Source organism: Poeciliopsis prolifica, unplaced genomic scaffold (genome assembly GCF_027474105.1).
Source record: "Poeciliopsis prolifica strain line A6 unplaced genomic scaffold, Auburn_PproV2 SCAFFOLD023, whole genome shotgun sequence".
Classification (NCBI taxonomy): domain Eukaryota; kingdom Metazoa; phylum Chordata; class Actinopteri; order Cyprinodontiformes; family Poeciliidae; genus Poeciliopsis; species Poeciliopsis prolifica.
Window position 1 is genome coordinate 1,159,075 of NW_026562398.1, and position 13,061 is coordinate 1,172,135.

The 13,061-nt window shown below is 35.1% G+C and overlaps 1 protein-coding gene across 2 annotated transcripts in view; it reads right to left on the reverse strand.

The window, feature by feature from the left end:
- opn7b (opsin 7, group member b) overlaps positions 1 to 13,061 on the reverse strand; it is a 53,373-nt gene that overhangs the window by 20,683 nt on the left and 19,629 nt on the right. For both annotated transcript variants that reach the window (XM_055046327.1, XM_055046328.1), the window contains exon 2: positions 4,484 to 4,661. In XM_055046327.1, coding sequence (XP_054902302.1) covers positions 4,484 to 4,510 — 27 coding nt within the window. In that variant the 5' untranslated portion in view covers positions 4,511 to 4,661. The remainder of the gene's footprint in view (positions 1 to 4,483; positions 4,662 to 13,061) is intronic.

The following is a 13,061-nucleotide window of genomic DNA, read 5'->3' on the forward strand; positions in this document are numbered from 1 at the left end:
GCCAAAGTGAAAATCAAAAACAAGGGTGATTTTTCCACTGAATATATTTGGAAAACAGCAATATTTCAAGATCCCCAGGGCATGAGTTTACAACCACATTTCAATTTACAGATCCCCAGTTCAAACATAGCAGTTGGCAAGTTGGCAAAAACAGCTAGGTTGAGTAAAACAATGTCGGAGCTGTATCCTGTTTTTTCACAAGAATTATCTTCACAGCATGCTTTGTTCATTAAATTGGGTCGTGATTAGATTATGTATTTTAAGCTCAAAGCACTCAAAGAAAAATCTCAATTCAAGTTCTTTACAAAATGTAGTTAATGGGCGAAAAGCTCTCCTTGACATCAAGGTGATGACAGAAAAGTCGCTCTGCAAACAGGTAACTTCAATATTATGTGAACATCAGAAAGTGAGCTTATTTTTCCTGCAAAGAGTTATCATTTCAGCTACAAATTTAAACATCCAGATATTTTTTTTTCACAAGTACATGGTTTTTATCAAATATATCAATCTCTACATAGATATATTGAAAAACTAAACATAAGTGAAGGAATTGATTTAATAATCGAAGGGATTCTTAGTATCACCACTCTGGTTTAACTTACACCTGGATGTGTCAGCATGGTAGAAAATGCTGACAGATCTTAACTGATCAATTATCTGAGAAAGATGTTAAGAACAGCAGAGCATGAACAGCTTTCACTGTTGTTCCCCACTAGATCTTTTTGAGAGATGCCTCTGCACAATTGATGGTTGTGTATCTAAAGCACAGATTGATTTTATGAAGTTTCTCACTCTTAGGTTTTAAGGATTAAAATCTCTGAAACTTTCTTTGTTCCTTGTCTCTGATATCGAGTCTCTAAAGCTAACCCTCTGTGTTCAGCATCACTATGCACACTCCTTGATTCACTTCCAATTCACTTTTGATTTTCGTTGTTGAATTTTGTGAAGTGTGATCTCTCTCAAAGGAAGTTTTGATATGTCAAACCTCGGCAAGGACTGGATAAGTGCATTCAATCTTTGCTTAGGCAGTTCATAAATCATTGTACATTATGAACTTTTTTTCTTGTGACTCCAAAAAATTCCTATGAGCTGCTAAAGTGATCGAGAACTGCCCTAAAATGACATGAAATGAAAGCATTTATCAACTGAAGCAGCACAGCAAAATTCAGGATGCAACTCCAAATTACATTGTTCTCCTTCAGTTCAGTGACAATGAATGAAAGTTATTTTCAATTCACACCCCTTTTTTTTATTATTAAAATTAAACTTCTCTTGATTTATTGATTTAAATATCACTATACTTGCTATCCATTACTGCTGTTCAGAAGTTATATTCAATACTAATAACTGTGTGACTAAATGCAGATCATTCCTTGCAGTCATTTTTCATTCAGCTGTCATATGTCATCTTCAATTTAAAATCCTAATTTATCATTGTGTGCCTGCTTTTATGTGATTTTCATCATCGTTATTCTTCAGAAGCAATCTCTCAATTTGCAGTCAGCACATCACATAAGCTGTTAAGTTAGCAGATGCATATTTGAAGAGTGTGTGTTGTCTGGAGGAACGATATACGAGTTGTAATTTTCATTCAAATTACATAGCATTTCAACCTTTAACCACTTTTTAACCACTGAGCTATGACAACATATTTATTCATACTTTTTGCCTTCTCTGTATGATTAGAGGACAGTCAAGCAGGTTATCTGCAACTAAGGCATACATAGAACTGAATCTGTCTTCCGGCAAAAGGTGCAACAGTTCCTGCACAAAAGTTCACAAAGGCAAAAATTCCAAATATGAAGTTGTCAAAAACAACTGACCTAGAGAGGTAGAATCACAGCCTAATGATAGTTTTAAAGATAATTGTGTGTGAACCTTAAATAATTAAATGTAATCACCTAAATTTGGCCTGTAATCATAAACCTGGTGTGAGCCCCCATCCCCTGCACCCATGTGATTTTTGATTATGACGTTGAGTCCGCTGCACACATAATCAGCTGAAAGAAGAAACAATAACAAGTTCTGAGCAATTACTAATCTATCTGCAGCAGATAACTTTCTACCAATCTTCATTTTGTATGAATCCAAGTTAGTTATTCCTGAAAGCTAAAAATAATAACTAGTTCATAAGGGGCAAGGGCTATAGCATCTTTCTACCATCTTCAAAAGATATTTTAAGAGCCAATAAAGTGTTGTCAGGTTTACATTGGGAGATATATTTACCCAGAATTGCTGATTATTTTCATGAGAAATGGAGGCAGGAGAATCAACATTGAATTTCTTGTGTGAAACTTCTTTAGAACACACAACCATTTGCAACCACAAAAGTTTAAAAGTATAAAATCTGTCAAACTATCCTATAATAGTTTTGTTTTTTACACCACTCTCCTTTAATATCAAATACTTATTTGATGCTGAATGCATGGTTGTTATATACTGATTAACTATGTGACTCGGTTGCAGAAAAGACTACTGATTTATCTTAAGTAATTCCAGTAATTGCAATCAGCAGTTTTCTGTAGAAGAGAGTCATGGGGGTTGATTTGGCTCAAGTTTTGCAGGCAAGTGTGTGGATACAAGTTTTATTTGTTTCATGAAGTGTTGTGGCTCTGGAGTGTTGCATGCTCTGGGTGAAAAGACTGGCACTGGAATCCTGTTGGCAGCATTTATTCAGGTGGGTCAATAATGATGTAGACCAGGGAAAAAAGACCTGTTTTGGGAGTTGAGCATTTTCTTCACTTGTTCTTTTTCTTGCAGGAAAACCAGATGAGTTACAGCAGCTCCTCTGCCAAAGGTAACTTTTCAGGTAGATATTCTGGAGATGATGGGGTTCCATGAAGCAGATGTTGAACAATGAGGTACCTCAATGTGAGTCCCAAAACATCTAGCTTTGCACAGGAGTTGATTCATTAGTTAAATTTAAACAGGGACAGAAAGTGAAAAAGGCTTGCATGCCCTCACCAATAAAACAGTAAGACACTGGGTGAGGAGGTCCGAATCCAACCGGTAATAAATCAATCAGTCAAGGGTGTGACTGCTGACAGCAGGTTAACCCGATCCAAAGAGGAGATTTATTTCCTCAGGAGAAGGAAGAAGAGAGAGAAGAAAGAACAAAAACAAAATCCCACACAGTCAAGGATCATGATCGTGTTTCGTATAGGAAACACGATCGTACGGGAAAATTAGCGGCGGTGCATCAACTCCTTCCTCCATTGCTTGTGTAATCATTGCCGGTGTAACTCTGATCAGGGCTTTAAAATGGTGTTTACAGCTTTGAGATAGGCTATTTTACATCAAAGGACACGACTTTGTTCCATCTACTCTAACCATTAGCTTCAGCCTCTAAGGCCAAATAATATGGCTTTATGCTAAATGAAAACAACATTAGAATCACCCACTGAAGGTAAGATATTACTTGCTGTCAGGTAATATCAACAGAAATGCAGTTAAAAAGCTATTCATGTAAGCTCAAGTGATGCATTCTTGACATCATTTAAAAAAAACATAACATAATATTAATTTTAAGGCAAAAAAGAATAAAATTGTGGTATAATAATATGCATTCACTTTAGTAAAAAATGGATTTGCATTCTCTGTCATGATCATTTCTTGCACAGTTTTAATTTGGTCTGTGAGTCATGAAAAGATTGTAGGTCATGTTCTATCTAAAGGTCATGGAGTACTTCCATTCTGATCCTTTTCTTTCCAATAAAAATAGGATTTGTCAATAAGTAGGACAGGATTACACCATATTCTAGAGGTCGTGTTCATGGGTCAAAACTGCAAAGTTTTGAAGTCATCCTTCAATCTAGTCTGGGGAACGCAGACAGTGACCAGCGGGAAGACAGACAGAGAGACAGACTGAAAACCAGGCACAAATGAATCTTGCAGTGAACTTCAGAGGATCTAGTCTGCGGGGCACAACCACACTGTGAAGAGTCATTCACCTGTCTCTGCTCATGCATGTCATGAATAACTAAGAAATAATTTGTATGAAAATCCCTCTAAATGACATTGACAAAAGGCTTTTAGTTGGATTATTTGGTAAGTCATATTAATTCAAGAGCTATGCATTAACAGACTCATCACTCTTGATGCTCACACCTCATATACTCTAAATAGCCTTTTTTTGGGTCACCTGCTCAATTCTCAATACTAATAGCAAATCAGCCAGCCACATTGAAGCAACTACATGCACATATGCAATGTCAGACAGTCAAGATGACTTGAAGTTCAAACTGAGCATCAGAACTTCAGAAGTTATATGGATGATGGTATCAAGTGAGCTGATACTCCAAATAAGCTAAAATAGGGCAGATTGGTTTGAGATGTTAGAAAGTCAACAGCTTCTCAAATATCCACTTGTTACAAACAAATAATGCAGATTGCCATCTCTGAAGGACCTTACAGCACATAGTAACAATGACTGTCAGTCAGCTTTATAAACAACAATAAGTATAATTTAAACACTTCTACCTACCTGAGTGTTGTTGTTGACCATGTCCATTCCTTTATGACCACAGTGAAGCCATTTTCAGATGGCTGCTTCCAGCAGGATAACGTGACATGTCTCAACGTTCATTGAATTTCAAGCTGGTTTCCTGAACAGATAAATGAATTCACTGTTCTGCAATGGCCTCCAGAGTCCAACTGGGCACCTTTAGAAAGAGGTGAAACAGGGGATTCACATCATCACTTTAGAATAAAAGGTTTGATGCAGCTGCAGGATTATATCATGTCAACAGTACACAAAATATCTTAAGCATATTTTCAACAATTTCATGAATCTATGCTGATTCAGAGTTATGTTAGTTCAAAGGGCAAAGGGTTACAATACCTTACTAATAGGGTCTTGTAGAACTAGTTCTGCCTCTGCTTGGAAAAGGCAGAACTTAAGCCTTTTGCCTGATTACAGACTTTCATGTCTTGTTTGCAAGACCACCTATTTGTCTTTAGTCATCTTCATTGTCTTTATAAATGCCACGTTTCAGCCTCTGCACTGAAACGTAATTCTTAAACTGCTTTCATTGTTAATTAAGCTGAGAACAATCAGGACAAGACAGCACAGAGGCTAAATGAACTAATAAATACAAAACCCCACATCCTCACAATGTTGTTTCCCCAACAAAAATATATCTCCTGTAATAAAAAGGTATTCATCTTTTTGCTCCAAATAACTCATCGACTTGAAACACAGATGCACGTACATAGAATAAAAATACTTTTTTTTTTCTCACTTACTGAAATTAAACCAGGCTAAGTTTCTCTTGTTTAGGTCAGTTAGAGTAATGAAGACTATTTGAAAACTGTCACCACAATGAGGAAAAGAATATGTCTGAGATTAATGGACTAATGTCTTCAAGATCAGATGTTGCCTCACATAAAGATTAGCACAAGTTAAACAATGACATAAATGTGTTTTGGTCCAAAATGGGCAAATTAACCCCACAGCAAAACCCAAAGACCTCTTGAAAATGCTGGCTAAAGCTAGTAAAACTGTCTCACTATTCACAGTGAAGCATGTCTGATACTGACCTGGGCTAAAAACCACTCAGCGATGAGGGAATCAAATATCAATCAGAACTTTGGCAAACTATTGTGAGAAGCTTAGCCAATTATTAAAATTGAAAGCCAATGCTATCAAATACTGGAGAAATGTATGTCATTTGATTTTCAAGACATTGATTAAATAATCACTGACATTTCTGTCATTGTAGCATTTAATGAATAAAAAGAGAAGTTTGGACTTATTTATCTTGAAATTGTGAGAAAATATGTGTCTTTTTATTTAGTGTAGATAAACTTCTGGTTTCAACTGCAAATGCTGATGCATACATTCCTCCACTGTTCTTGAGAGATGTGCCTCAGATGTTATGCAAAAAGTGAGATAGGCACAGACTTGTTCAGAAAATTATTTAAAATCTGAAAGATGCCCTATGCTGGGACAACTTGAAAAACACAGCAGGGGAGTTAGACTCTCAAAATGTGAGTACGAAGGTTTTCATTACTTGCAGTGACAGTCGCAGTCGGTGGTGGGTTTTTTCACTCACCACAGAGCCAGAAAATTTCAGCGCTTGTGTTTTCAGTGTCTGTTGTATGTCACATTTCACTCTTGTTACAAATCACCTCTCACAAGGTCACTTCATCAACAACTTTCCCATTCCTCAGAATGCCTGCACTGCTGTTTTTTTATTTTCTTCCAGTCTTGGTGTCAGAGTAACTGCTTTTTGGATTTTTAGTGAACAAGTTGATGTAACAAAGTAAAATTGAAAACGTTTTTGAGAGTCATCTCATCTCTCCACTGCTCTGATGTTTTCAGATTTCATTTTCTTGTTCTTTCCTTAAGGCTTTCATTCAGCTAGTCCCCAGTTTCAGTCTACTTTATATTATATTGTTTTTAAATGCTTGTTTAGCACTTACCTCGTTGGATATCTGAACCTGGACGTCATATTGTTGTTGTGAAATCTAGCATATTAATCGGTGATTTTGAAAATTGGAATGATTGTTGTATCGTGATTTTTTCAATTGACAGATTTATTAAAATTAGCAGTTATTTATGAATTCAATATTAAATAATTTATAATGGGTAATGAAATGTTAACTTGAAAATGTATACATATGTTCAATCAATATTCATGATTAATACTAAAAAGTAAACATTTCAAAGGTAAATATTCATTTCAAATGTTGCATTTTAAAGTTAAAGAACTTAAGCCGACTTATTTTGTTCATTTAACTTTAATCACTTTGTAGCTTGATTCACAGTGGTTTGTTTAGTATCATTTTCACGGTGTGCTTAGTATTTTAATTTATGTAAACTTAAATAATATAGGTTAGTAATATTTATTTGTTCTTCATCCAGTTTATTAAAAAGTCTGTCGATGTATCCATCTCGTTTCAAGTGGGAAAATGAACTGATGATTCATTTAATCATCCACAGAAGTGATTTAAAATATATTTGAATCAGTTCTGTTGGAACAGAAACACATCTGAAACATGTAGGACACCAGATGCCCCAGGCTAATGATTACAGTCTTTGATAGGGTCTTGTTGAAGTTTAATAGGGTCTTGTTGAAGTTGAAGGTTTCAGGGATGACAGCAGGGGCAAAATCTTTAGTTGTGGTTGAGTCTACTGACTTCACTGGCGTAGCTACAATGTGCTTTTGTTTAAGACTCTTTGATGTCGAATGCTTTAAGGGTATTTGTTCTCTACCAGTGGAACATTGTACAGTTAAAAATTCCCCATTTATTTTGATAAAACAAGTTAAATATAGAAGTATAATATTCTGCTGATGGATTAGGCTGTGCTTAGAAAATGGAAGGCATTATCCACGGCTTTTCTACAGGGTTGTTGTTTCAAGGTGGGATCTCTGTAATTAATTACCTGCTGTTCTTTGGTTTTAAAACATTGCAACCACAAACTAAAATGGTTTTATTGCCATAGAATCATAGATTTTTCTTTCCAGATAGGAAGTCACTCACTTCAGCATTACGTTAGTAGTACCACATTTTCTGGTCTGTAAGTCGGAAAATATGACTTACAGTCCGGAAAAAAAGAAGAAAAATACATATGTAAGTCGCACCGGAGTATAAGTCGCATTCGTGAGGAAAATTTATTTGATAAAATCCAACACCAAGTACGGACATGTCATCTTGAAAGGCAATAAAAATAGAATAGTGGCAACAACAGGCTAAACAATTGTACGGTATGCTATCGTTACGCGACACATGAACAACGAACTGAGAACGTGCCTTGTATGTTAACATAACATATTAAGAGTCATTCAGATAATTATAGCATAAATAACATGCTAACAAGTTCACCAAACCATCTGTGTCACTCCAAATCAGTAAACGCAATGAAATCTTCATTTACTGTGAAAATAAAATGTAATATCATATAATGATGTGTTAATTTCCACACATAAGTCGCATCACCATCCAAACTATGAAAAAAACTGTGACTTATAGTCCGGAAAATACAATACATAGGGATACATATATTTTTTTTTCTTACAAAATACTGAATATAATCACATGGCTATAAAGATCACATCAGCCGCAGCACTGAAAGGATATATTTTTCTACACTATTGTCTTCTAAGATCCAACATTGCACATCTAAAATCCATCATGACAAGCTTCATCAAACCTCTCGCTGCCATATAATATTAACAGAACACTTCACATTTAGTGAGCAGAGGTATTTTTGACTCTGCAGTTTTCAGTGTTCATTAGTGAGACTTTTATTCCACAGTTTGGGTTATTATAGCATATATTCTTGTCCTCTTCTTGGTAGCCTGATGACCCAACATTAAAAGTAAAGTGGATGTCTTTTTCAGTAAAGCTTAGAGCTGGCTCAAACAATGAAACATCCTTTAATTGCGTTGCTATAGGTCCAGGCTCTTCGGGGAGTTTATTTTTTTCTATCATTTCATATTTATGTCATGATTGAATAGTGCTTTAAAAATACGTTAGAAGAATATGCACTACATAGTCTCTGTACTTTGAGATAATGACAAATGCGAAAAATTGCCTGGGTTTTCTGACTTTTCTGTCTTGCTGAGTCTTTACCTCAAGCAGCCTGGCTTAGAGGCTGCTAAGAAATATTTCTCCTCTCCTCAGTTAATCATGACATATTAAATGTTAAAAAGCTTTTGGTTCTTGTGTAAAAAATAGAAGTCTTAAGGTAGCAATTTGGTGAACTTACCCTTAAAAAATTAAATGTACTGATTAGACATGAGCAGCATATTTTATCCTATTTCTTGTCACTAATATAAACTGAATTATTTGTAATTAAATCAGATAACTTAGTAAAGGAGCAAATAAAATAGGTTACCTGAAGAACAGAAGAGTTTCTGATTCCTCCCTCAGCCTTATTGAAACCTAAATTATATGTAATTGTTGTAGCAGGGGAAAAATAAACCAGCTGTGCAACTTGTAGAAAGAATAAACACATTTCTCTAAATAAAGTCGCAGTTTTTTAAGATGACCTTTGGGCATCTCTCTATAATGTGGAAATGTTATAACCCACTGAAGTGATGACCAGATCTCTTTTGACAAACACGCATATGTGTTGCACAGAGTATATCTTTCTATTGTAACAGGGACATTGCACTGACTTCCATACATTTATCATTCATTTCTAAAGCCGAAGTGCTATTACAAAAAAGCATGAAGTTTAGACAGATTCACAAGTCTAAGCCTGACAATAAAAGACTTAGTAATTTAGGTGTTAAAATCCTCTTTTGACTGGATGTTCCACAGTTCTTATCTCCGAATCTCAGAAAACAAAACAAAAAAATAAAAATACACTTGGCGTCCCTGAAGTTCATCCACAACTGTTTGTTTCCATGAAACCCTTTTGGCCAAACTTGTTTAATAGGTGAAAAACAATTATTCAGTCAATTGTATTCAAAAATGGAAAAAATATATCATCCAAATATTTTCAAATAATTATTGTGGATGGTGATGCTGAGGGCAAAAAGGATCCTGTCAATTCTGCAATAAATCTGAAGACTCTTGCTCTATGAAAGTCTCATGAGTGCCATGATGTGCTACCAGCTCAATTTCCAGGTAACATGGGCAATATGATTGTTTTCCTTTATGAACAATGGAAGAGATTATTTTAAATCCATCCCTGTCTTTTTGCTCTTTGCTTTTGCTCTGTATCCACAAAGTCTCCTTTTCAACTCCCCTGGGATTTGGGGTTCATAGTTCAGCCGTTATTTGAGGTTTTGAGATGGAGCTGCTCACAATTGCAAAAAAACTGGAAGCAACTCCCCAAAAGTAAAAAAAAAAAAATAACAGCAAAAATCCTCACAGCTGTACAGCATCTAAAACCAAAGAGAAAAACTGAACATGAAATGCCTCAAACAAAAAAAATGATGAACCAATGTCGACAAAAAGAACAAATCAGAAACAGACATACCACCACGAATGATGTAAGTCAAAAATCAAGGTAAAGTTAAATAGAGGAATTATTCAGACATGTCAAGTAGTCAGAAAAATAAAGCATAATTTCACAAAAGTACACTGAACACCCATGGTTTTTGTTTGGGGCATAATTTACTTAACATTCCAAACAGAGTATCATTGTTATTCTGTTCATTCTTTGTTAAATCTTCTTTTCATTTCCTTTTTGTGTTTTTTTTTTGGCTAAATTTGTTTTGCATTGGATTTTACAAACATATATTTTGAGTTTTTATGTTAGCTTCAACTCGGGACTTCAAATTAAATATTTATTCTACTAGTAGACACTTACTGTAATATCACCATAGAGTAGAAATAATTAGTATTGAGTTATTTAAAAAAATACTCAGATGTTCCTACAATAAATTATAATACATGTAATTCATCTTGCATGCTTTAATTACTTAACCTTCTGCAAGCAGCAAGCAAAGGCCTCAGCTACTGAAACATCTTACATGGGTTTTTGGTTGCTGTGGTTCTTTTTGGCTTTGATCCAGGTAGGTCCAGCTTTTAAAATTTTATTTATTTATTTTTTTAGCATTAACTGATCTAATGACACCAAATACATAAGTCAAACTCAAAAGGGGGAGATCACATCTATAAGAGTAATAGACCATAAAGCTTTTAGACATTGCTGAGTCAGGTGAGTTCAAGGTTGTTTTTTGATGAAGAGATGTTTTCTCTTGCTTTGACGTATGAGAGTATTGAAGTAACAGTCAGTGTATTCATTGAGTTCCTTCAGGTTAAAATATTTGACTCTGCGAGTCTGCATGAAGTAGGTGGATATATTGTCAATATAAAGAACCGATTTTATATAGTGATTATCATCTATCATTATAGGTTAAAGCTTTTAGAACTACTGACATCAAAGGTTTCTAAACACCATTTATGTTTGTGTTCAAATATTTGGCACTGCAGGTCAAATCTCACACAAAACAGTTTCTTAACTTTTTGAGCAGAGGGTCTTCTATTTTGCTGCTCTAGATGTAATGAATGGATGTCCTCAAGTCCATTTTACAACAAAAAGTTTGATTATTGTTGCCCCTGCTACTATCATATTAAAAACAAAACTAATAAAAGTAAAATAGGCTGTGTCTTTATATTTTCCATTTACAAAGATACACATTTGGCATTATAAATCTCATCCAAAGAAGTTACAAATAGTGCCCATCTGCATCAGCACTCTTTGCTGGGGGTCAGATTTGAACCAGTTATGCAATTGTGTTGGAAGCCACAAAAAAATTCATCCAAAGGTAGTAAATGGCCCCTTGGCAGCATCTCTCTCCTGACCGAGCTGGTAAGGAAACAAGCGTTTTCTTTTTTACGTCAGTTTCCGAAGCAAACAACAAAAAGCCATTTTCAGGAGTAGATTGTTTATTTATTTTCTTAGTCGAGATTGTGGGAAAGGCTCACTGCTGGACAAGAAATTACTTCCAGCAGGGCTGTTTGCTTCCAGGCATCATGAGCCTCATAAGTAATAACATCCTAATTCCTTCTCCGCCACTAACACTTGAGGAAAGCGTGGCTGCTGCAAGAGTGTTTCTCAATAGAAGAAAAAACAAATTCAAAGAAAGGAACTGAAACTTTTTAGATTTTTGTATTCTTATAAGGTGTGACTACCCATAACTTTTACACGTCTTTGTGTCCGACTAAATGTATCAATTTCAATGCCCAATTGGTGGAAATCAGGAACTACCTTAAGCTTGGTCACAACTCTCAGTTCAGGAAAGAAAATAGTTTTGAGGTTTGAGAAGAGACAAACTTTCACTTTTTTATGTCAATGTCCCATCTGTGCAGGACTGCACAGCTTCAGAGCCGCCCATTGTCCACTATAAAATTTAAGCCACAAAATGATTGGAAGCAAATGTCCCTTATGAGACGACAGCTGGTCATTGTTTCTTTTTCTACCTTTATTTAAATGCATGTTTAAACAAATGACTTTAATTAAACAAATGAGTGATTGTAAATTCTGGCATAATGAACACTGAAGATTCTGTCATTGTTGCCTCAAAGTCTTTGCGGTGAGTTTTCTTTTCTGCCAACTGTTTTCATAGGTTTACAGATAAAACAATTTTGCCTTTATCATTAAGTTGAAAACAAAATCAGAATAGACCATTTCAGCAAAGTGTTACAACCAAATAACTATTTTGTATTATATCACTCTAAAAAGTCACAAGACTGCTGCAGAGAGACAGAGAATGTCTGACAGCTTGAACAAAGGTGGTATTTTTCAACTCTGAAAGCCATTAGACTTGTTTAAGGTCATCTAGTGAATGTAAAAGCCAGCACTTTAGCATGACATTAAATATGCTGTGCCTATTCAGCTGTGGAAATGCATTTAACACACTATTAATGCAGCATAGGCCAGATTATAGAATCCTCACGTCTGCCTGTACATCCTTTCATTCATATTTTAGAAAAAATAATGCAATAATAAACCCCTGATCAAATTAACAGTGTTGTGGTTAGACTCTATTTCACGTAACAGCATTTATTTGGATAAAACAATTTAGAAATCTAATAAGATGATTCTGGTTAAAACATTAGTTCCAACTCTGAAAAAAAAGCATTATTGAATTACTTAATCTCAAATAATTAGTTTTGGTTAAAAATGTCATTATGGAAACTTCTTAAAACCTTCAGGACATAACCTGAATCCTATTTAATTTGATCCATGACAATCAGTTAAAGTACATCTGCAAAAGAGAAAGATGCAGAAATACACAGCTGCATCTATCAATCCACAAAGCCTGTGCAGAGACATGTTTTTCTGCCCCATCATAAAACCACTTAAGAAAACACTTAAGAAAATGCTGCTTCAGAAAACTATGGTTGGAATCCACATAAGAAACCAAGATTTCGAGCAATTCTAGCAAATGCACTACAGTCAAGGATTTCCAGTCAAATGACTGTGGTCCAGTCAATAATCTGTTCTGAGATGTCTGCAGTATTAGAAGAAGCTGTCACTCGGATTTGTCTGAAGGCAGATCAAAAAGTAGTTTGGAACAGGAAGAAGGCTACATATACAAACTGATTCATATGTGCAGATTTTTTCTTTGTCTCTTTTTCTTTGTCTTTGGTTTGGC